The sequence below is a fragment of the Hemibagrus wyckioides genome, linkage group LG11 (genome assembly GCF_019097595.1).
Source record: "Hemibagrus wyckioides isolate EC202008001 linkage group LG11, SWU_Hwy_1.0, whole genome shotgun sequence".
Taxonomy (NCBI): domain Eukaryota; kingdom Metazoa; phylum Chordata; class Actinopteri; order Siluriformes; family Bagridae; genus Hemibagrus; species Hemibagrus wyckioides.
Window position 1 is genome coordinate 24,715,520 of NC_080720.1, and position 9,281 is coordinate 24,724,800.

General features: G+C 37.9%; 1 protein-coding gene across 1 annotated transcript; it reads right to left on the reverse strand.

Moving 5' to 3' along the window:
- Nucleotides 1-2,795: 2,795 nt before the first annotated feature.
- slc32a1 (solute carrier family 32 member 1) lies at nucleotides 2,796-8,979 on the reverse strand. The gene is made up of 2 exons (XM_058402232.1): nucleotides 8,133-8,979; nucleotides 2,796-7,498 (listed from the first exon to the last, which is right to left on the reverse strand). Exons 1-2 carry the CDS (start codon nucleotides 8,523-8,525, stop codon nucleotides 6,311-6,313), a joined length of 1,581 nt encoding a protein of 526 aa, XP_058258215.1. The 5' UTR covers nucleotides 8,526-8,979; the 3' UTR covers nucleotides 2,796-6,310.
- Between the last annotated feature and the right edge of the window lie 302 nt (nucleotides 8,980-9,281).

Consider the following 9,281-nt stretch of genomic DNA (forward strand, 5'->3'; position numbering starts at 1 on the left):
CCCAAGGCAGTGTATATAAATAATATATAAATTTTATATATATATATATATATATATATATATATATATATATATATATATATATATATATATATATATATATATATTTGTATAGTATAGTGTATATATAGTATACAGTGAGGGAAAAAATTATTTGATCCCCTGCTGATTTTGTATGTTTGCCCACTGACAAAGAAATGATCAGTCTGTAATTTTAATGGTAGGTTTATCTGAACAGTGAGAGACAGAATAACAACAAAAAAATCCAGAAAAACACATTTCAAAAAAGTTATACATTGATTTGCATTTTATTGAGTGAAATAAGTATTTGACTCCTTTGCAAAACGTGACTTAGTATTTGGTGGCAAACCCTTGTTGGCAATCACAGACGTCAGACATTTCTTGTAGTTGGCCACCAGGTTTGCACACATCTCCCATCTCAAGGAATTTGGGCCCACTCCTCTTTGCATCCACTACCCATTTTCAATTGGAATTGTCCAAAATGTCTTGGTATGCTGAAGCATTCAGAGTTCCTTTCACTGGAACTAAGGGGCCAAGCCCAGCTCCTGAAAAACAACCCCACACCATAAACCCCCCTCCACCAAACTTTACACTTGGCACAATGCAGTCAGACAAGTACCGTTCTCCTGGCAACCGCCAAACCCAGACTCGTCCATCAGATTGCCAGATGGAGAAGCGCGATTCGTCACTCCAGAGAACGCGTCTCCACTGCTCTAGAGTCCAGTGGCGGCGTGCTTTACACCACTGCATCTGACGCTTTGCATTGCACTTGGTGATGTATGGCTTGGATGCAGCTGCTCGGCCATGGAAACCCATTCCATGAAGCTCTCTGCGCACTGTTCTTCAGCTAATTTGAAGGCCACATGAAGTTTGGAGGTCTGTAGCGATTGACTCTGTAGAAAGTTGGCGACCTCTTCGCACTATGCGCCTCAGCATCCGCTGACCCCGCTCCGTCAGTTTACGTGGCCTACCACTTCGTGGCTGAGTTGCTGTCGTTCCCAAACACTTCCACGTTCTTATAATACAGCTGACATTTGACTGTGGAATATTTAGGAGCGAGGAAATTTCACGACTGGATTTGTTGCACAGGTGGCATCCTATCACAGTTCCACGCTGGAATTCACTGAGCTCCTGAGAGCGACCCATTCTTTCACAAATGTTTGTAAAAACAGTCTGCATGCCTAGGTGCTTGATTTTATACACCTGTGGCCATGGAAGTGATTGGAACACCTGATTCTGATTATTTGGATGGGTGAGCGAATACCTTCGGCAATATAGTGTATATAAATATATATATATATATATATATATATATATATATATATATATATATATATATATATAATTAGTTTTACGTTGTTTTACTTCGTTTCATCTAACACTGATTCCGACTGTCACTCATCCTTAAATATTAAATTGAAAAATTAAATCCAATTTACTGTGCTTTACACAACCGTGCGTCGGTCCTTCCGTCGCATAGTACACTTAAATGTAAGGGAACAATAACAATTTTAGGGGAATTTAGGTACGTTTGTGCAGGTTGTAAGTACTTTATTGTCTATTGTGTCATTATAGGGAACATATACAGCACTTTATAGGAGCATTTCCGACTTGCGGCGAAAATCGACTTACATTGCGCCTATTGGAACCAATTAACGACGTAGGATGTTAGTGGGTGGGATATATTGCGCAGCAAGTGAACATTTTGTCAAAGTTGATGTGTTAAAAGCCGAAAAAATAGGCAAGCATAAGGATTTAAGCAGGTTTGACGAATTTTGATGGCTAGAAGACTGGATCAGATAACTGCAGCTCTTGCAGGGTGTACCCGGGCGGCAGTGGTCAGTATCTATCAAAAGTTGGTCAAAGGAAGGAACAGTGGTGTACTGGCAACAGGGTGGGCGGCCAAGGGTCATTGATGCACATGGGGAGCAAAGGCTGGCCCGTGTGGTCTGATTCAACAGACGAGCTACTGTTAATAGCTGAAGAAGTTAATGCTTGTTCTGATAGAAAGGTGTCAGAATGCCCAGTCTGGCATGGTCTGATAAATCATGTTTTCTTTTAAATCACGTGGATGGCCAGGTGCGTGTTTGTTGCTTAGGAAGAAGGTAAGCCGGCAGAAGCAGTGTCATGCTTTGGGAATCCTTGGGTCGTGCCATTCATGTGGATGTTACTTTGACACATACCACCTACCTAAATATTGTTGCAGACCAAGTACACCCTTTCATGGAAAGTGAGCAAACGCTGTCATGATAAACGGAGATACAGCGGAAGAAGATATAGTTCCCATTGACGTTCCTATTTAATGCGGGGTTCACGCTGCACAATTTTAGCCCTGATTTTCTGTCGCCGACAAATGCCCGAAATTAGGAGGCAATCACGCAGTGTGAATTACCAAATACGCGATTTGAGAGAATCGCCGATGCCCGTGAAATATTTGGCATGCTAAATATCTGGACCTGTCAGTGACTCAAAATCCTGCAGTGCGAAAGGACTTGATGAAAATACATGGGCGATTACCTATACAGCCAATGAGAAAGCGAGATACAGGGCAGCGGGAAGTTATAGACCACAATATCAGCAAGCATGACTTTGGTTGGAGCACAATATTTGAACAAGTTCAAACAGAGTCTTGAATATAGTTATCAGAATAAATAAGGTCTACAATTACATCAAACAGAAATGAAGCAGAAACTTTTGCTTGACCAGCCGCTTCAATGTAACCGGTGTTGTCTGCGTTGTGTTTTTGATGACAGAATAACCAGGAGGACAACAGCTGACGATTAGACTCTTCTTTTAATCTTATAAGACACAATAGTATTTTAGTTTCTCTCCCATGCAGAGACAGTGCAAAAATGAAGAAAGAAAGAAAACACTGAAGCAATGAAATTAATTTAACAACATTTGTAACAAAAAATGATATATTATGTATAAAAAATTATACATAACCAACTCTTTGATTTCTGTAGATTAAGCAGTGCCCACTAGATGTCGCTTTAGTATTCAATTGTTTAAGGTTTTATCCTTTTTCTTTCTTTCTTTCTTTCTTTCTTTCTTTCTTTCTTTCTTTCTTTCTTTCTTTCTTTCTTTCTTTCGTGTATCATAACAATGCATTTCGCACTCCATTTACCGCAATATTTAGAGTACATTCTTGAACACTACAAAGATTCTGTTAAGCTTAGCGTGCGTTATATGTTAGACAGAGGCCAACCCTACGAGGATCCTGTGGACGTGGGTATTCAAAGCAACGCTACCAACCCTATGTGGACTTTGAGGACGACAACAACCTCTTAATTAACACATAACATTCTGCATATGCTGTATCTGCATCACACAACTAACTGTACATGACTGCAGAAAGGACATTGTTCATAATCACACTGTTCGGTTGTTAGAATAATTTATAATCACACTCTCTCGAGTCACCCTAATGAGGATGGTTTCGCTTTTGAGTCTGGTTCCTCTCAAGGTTTCTTCCTCATACCATCTAAGGGAGTTTTTCCTTGCACCAGTCGCCTCAGGCTTGCTCACTAGGGATGATTTTGTCTAACATCTAGGACTTTTTACACATGTTTTTTTCCCCCTAATGTTCTGTAAAGCTGCTTTGATACAATGCTCATTGTTAAAAGCGCTATACAAATAAAATTGAAAATTGAATTGAAAGTATATGTGTATATGAATAAATTATGTACATGCACGTCTTTTTTTCTAAAACACTTTATAAATTGATAAGATTTGTTACATTTGCAGTATAAATGTATTATCTGATAATTTATTATTAATAAATTGTTTTTAGAATTTTGCTATCTGATCGTTTGTAATGGAGTATGATATATCTTATTGATATGATATATGCTTATTTTATTTTATTTTATTTTATTTTATTTTATTTTATTTTATTTTATTTTATTTTATCCCCATTCTAAATGAAACCAACACACTGTGTCTGGGATACACTCATTGTGCACGTCTTCGCTTGCTGCCATTGAATTTGGGGTATACGGCACTCAGAATAACAACCTCGGATTTAGCGCTCTTAAAAATCTTAACGGGACTGTAATTTAGCCCTGTTGTTGGCCTATCAGGGTTCAGGTTAATGGGCTTTTATTGGGAATAGGGAAATGGAAAAGGAAAACTGATAGATGGCACGAAACAGTCAACTTATAGTCACAAGGTGACTCTTGGAACCACAAATTATATTATTATATTATATTATATTATATTATATTATATTATATTATATTATATTATATTATATTATATTATATTATATTATATTATATTATATTATATTATATTATATTATATTATATTATAGTTCAATAACCAGCCCGTGAAACCTCACTGCGCCCCTGCTAATACGAGAATATAATACCATAATAGTCTATATGTTATATTTTGTATTATTTTTTTCTCTGTACACTTTATTTCAATTGTGGCCCGTCATTTTACAAATGTGGGAGAAAAAAACCTATTTAAGCGAATTTGATAATTCCTCTTCACTAACTGGGCTAAATACGCATGTTTACATTTATATAATACAGTTTTTTAAAATATAATATAATATAATATAATATAATATAATATAATATAATATAATATAATATAATATAATATAATATAATACGTGTGTTCATGCAACGTAGTATAAAGTAGCTCATAGTAGTCATACAGAAACATTACTGCCAACCGGAGATTTTTTTTTGAACCCTCCAATTTGCAGCTCCGACACAAACACTAACGGAAACGATACGCACGGATGGTTCCTGCAGTATGAACTGAGAGCAATTGCTCACATCGAAACGCACAGCGAATTCATACAGAATAAGCTCTTAGTCATACAAGTTTAGTAAAAAATATATATATAGTATTGTAAAGAAAAATGTAAACATTTTACAATAAATAATGTCAATTGCTTATGTTTTGCTTATATTTGTAACCGTGTATCTGTATATAATTTCTGTTTTTTGCTTTTATAGAAGGACAAGCACAGCTGTACAATATGTTATCGTGTTTATTTTTTTTATTGATCACGATATATTATAACGACTTTGTGAAGTACATTCCATCTTCGTAAGGTAAGAACCACAATAACAGTACACATACGGTTTATTACATTTTCACAGAAACCATCAGATCTGACAAAATGAAAAGTCTATTCTTTATAATATAGATTCGTACAAGTATTATTTTCAATATCATTGAAAATGTCAGTATTAGCCTAAATACCACACGGTCCGATCGACAGGGAAAACAATAATTAAATTATAGGCTAGTCGATATTAGATGTTGTGTTAAGTGGCATTCGAACCGCCCACCGGTAATTTTGGTAAATTAAATATTCTTTCTTTCTTTCTTTCTTTCTTTCTTTCTTTCTTTCTTTCTATGACTATATAAGCAGTTATGTCGTGTGTATTTTGTGCATCAAAGTTCTGTAACATCCGAGTGTACGTTTTCTGGTGCGGAAGAACACTGTTGTTACGATTCCTCAAAATATACTTAATGCTGCATTAAACGTCATACATATAGAATGCATAGCTATAGTAGTCCTGTATGTACGCAGCCCTATTTTCGTATCTTACTTTATTAATTATAATTATTACCATGTCCAGAGAAATTTTATTTAGAGAGAATTTTATTTACCATAACATTTAAAATATTATTTTTTTTATTATTTCTAGTTTCTATAATAATAATAATAATAATAATAATAATAATAATAATAATAATAATAATGTTATTATTTACATTGTTTAAATGAATGTCGAGCAGTTTATGCATCAGAAACCAGAAACCTAGACATATAAATTTTATTTCTTGCTCAAAATGCTGGGCGTTGTGAAATATACAGTTATCTCTTCGATATATTCTGTACAATTATGGCTGACTTAAAGAATATATATATATATATATATATATATATATATATATATATATATATATATATATATATATATATATATGCATGTTTATTATGATCTCTCTCTCTCTCGTGTCTTTGCGTGCGTGTCCACGGCCCATGACCGGCCCATGACCGTGTGAGCGCGTGTGTGTTTATAGGTGCTATTTGAGTTTATAGTATAATGTCAGTGTATATTTTATTTATTTAGTATTTTATATATTTTGGGGGCTTGCATGTTTATAAGTGTATTGGTTTTGCTTGATGTTGTCGCTTTAAAATAAGTGAAAACTGAGGACATTACATTTAAGAAATTTAACAAGTTATTTAGATTTTGGGTGCCTCTTTTCCTCTTTTTAGACATCATCCTACGTGCGATGATGTTTCTCGCAATTAATCTTGTATGTTGTATTTGAACGCTTCAATGAGACCTTCCATTGAATGAATGAAACCAGAAATACTGCATATACCTCCAATAACAAATATAGCGACATCGAAAAAGACTTGGTGCCAAAGTAACTTCCTCCAAAGCAGCTTGAGGTGAAATAGACTAGGGAGGAGAAAGCACAACCCCGCGCCCGTTAGGCTGCCCGTTAACCCCATGAGTAATGCGAAGTGCGGCACGTATATAGCCATTAACATGGTAAACACCACAAGACCACATCGCAAAGTTAGACCCCATGATTTAAGGCGTCCGTCACCCCCGTAGCAATCTGGAAAAAACCCGCGCCGCCCATCCTGAAAAAATGTCTTTTCTAATACCTCAACAGCAGCGAAAAACGGCAGCGGATATGACAACAGGGCTTTAGCGACCAGGAAGATGTTGACAACGGCTCTGATTCCTGATGGCAAGTTGTCTGTAATAACTTCTTTGGTTTCGTCTGCCCACGTCAGATACGCCACTAGAGCAAACAGGCCTTTGAGAATGCATGCGGCAATGTGAGTCCAGTTCATCATGCAGTGGAACTCGCTAGGTTTCTGCATGTTACCCTCCAAGGATGGCAAGAAGATCTGCGAGGTATAGCTGAAGACAATGATGCCAATAGATATAGGGAATTTCTTCACGTCGATGTAGAACTTAACCTTATCCCAGGCCCAGTCTCGTGCTCTCGACAGGCAGTAGGCTATCACTAGTATGTTGATTACGAAGTGAGCGAGGGTGCAGAGCAGGCTGAACTTGGAAACGGCTTTTAAGTTTTTGAGGAAGGCGCAAGGCAGTAGCGCGGCGGTGGCGATAATGGCCCATGACCTCTGGGAGACAGGGAGGTTTGGAAAGCTGTTATACATTAGGTTTCCACTCACTACGACGTATAAAATGCAAGTCATGACGAGCTCAATTATCTGGGCTACATTCACGACGTGACCTCCTAATGCCGGAAATCTGGGTGCACAGCAAGCATTGGCAATGTCAACATACGAGTCTCTCACTCTGACCAGTTGTCCGTCTTCGTTTTCTTCATAGAGGCAAGCGATAAGGATTTTCCCTGTGTAACAGCATACAACTGCAGCGAAAATGATAAGGAAAAGTCCGAGATATCCACCGTGGAGAATGGCGTATGGTAACCCAAGTACGAACATTCCCTGCGAAAAAAATAAATAGTTAAACGTCATTACATTTATAGCATTAAAGAAAATATCTGATATTTGGTTTGTATAATGTTGCGCACTGGGTTATTAGATAATCATGATTACACATAACTTGTGTGTGGTCGTTCCCTTTGCTCGTACTAATTCGCGTGAACGTGCGTGTCTGATCTATCATCCTACAGCTGAGCACGCATTTGCACTTTACTAATTTCGCTGTCATCCGTTGAGAGATTACCGAGACACTGAATGACAGAGGACATCTTTAGTTTAGAGAAGATGTCTGTGTGCAGGTTGTCCGTGCGCACGTTAAACGAATAAATTCCGATATGCTTACTAGTTAGTAAAATGACCTGCACAGATCCTGTCTTAATTGCCGTGTATTTATATTCATATGTGAAACAATGTTTTAAGCACAACCAAAACCCCAGTGCACAAAGCGTTAACTAGCATTTTGCATGCACATTTGAGATGCAAATAAAAACTATTTTACACGACATTGTATAAATGTCTCCATGAGTGTATGCAATTATTTAAATATTTATGCACCCTATTGGGCAATCATTTAGTTTCGATATTCTGTACAAAATCCAAAGGTCAAAAAGAAACCCTTAAAATCGGAACACCTTACCTGGATAGCATTAGTGACGTTCCATCCTGCCTCCCAAGCAGTGATTTTCGGCTTGTCTGTAGAGCCAAATTCGCTACAGATACCGCCATCTTTTGCCACACAGGGTGGAGGACCTGTGCCATCTCTCTGGTAGTGACTGTCCCCTTCCATATTTCCATCTCCCATGTTATCGACGCCGACCGCTTCTCCTATTTCCTCATTTTTTAGAATGTCCATCTGCAGTCCTTGCCTGTGGTCATAGTCCAGATCGTCACAGGCTGCGAATCCCAGTGCTTCTTCATCCGTGGCAGCCTGGAAGCCCATTCTGGCGAAGAGACCACTGACCTTCGCCTGAGATTTATTAGTAACCGTCGAAGCTGCGTTGGAAATCTTGCTTCGAATTAATGTAGCCATGTTTTCTTCGTAAACGCTAGATCAATTTCCCAGACACTTTCGTATATTTTATATAGAATACTTTTAGTTACGGACAAAGCTTTTTGTCTGCACCTCAAAGAAACAAAGCGAAATATTCGGGTTTTTTTGGTTTATGCGTTACCTTCCGTTTTCGTTGAGAAAGTGCGATGTGCGTTTGGTAATCCGGTGGAGCATGTCACCTTCAGAGGTCGACGTTTGATGACTGCATCATGCTATCGCCCTTCTCTCTCTTTTTTAGGAACTCTCGCGCAAGTAAACACGAGTTTCTATTCGGACTGCGCGTAAAAATGCTAAATCAATGGACTTTCTGTAGTCGGCGGCTGGCACTGTTCTTTCGTGACCGCTAATGATGTCACTGCAGCACGGGAGAACCTGAGGGTGGTGAGTAGGAGGAGGCACGTGTCACCGCCAGTTTGCCAATGCGAAAAAAATTGTCGGGCACGTCTCAGGACTCGAGCGCGCGCAGCCATCCTGCAACAAAAAAAGAGAGAGATTTGCTGCATTTCTGGAGGAGGCGCTTACAGGATTCCAGCCTCCACCCTGTTTTTATAATACGCAATATACATTTTTCTGATATTCAATGGCTGCTTTTAATTCTTGCATAACTTTACGCATACGCGCATGTAGAATCGGAATGTGTTAACTGCAGACCTAAATTAATATTGCATCTTTTACATGGAAAAATAGATCTAATTAATCTCCTTGCAAAGCAGTAGTATTTCCATCAGAAACATA

What these genes read in the sequence shown, in the direction of transcription:
- slc32a1 (XM_058402232.1), bottom strand. Translation starts at nt 8,525, where the DNA reads ATGGCTACATTAATTCGAAGCAAGATTTCCAACGCAGCTTCGACGGTT. An exon ending in ACGTCACTAATGCTATCCAG is followed by an intron (nt 7,499 to 8,132) that starts GTAAGGTGTTCC and finishes TTTTTTTCGCAG; the next exon opens with GGAATGTTCGTACTTGGGTT.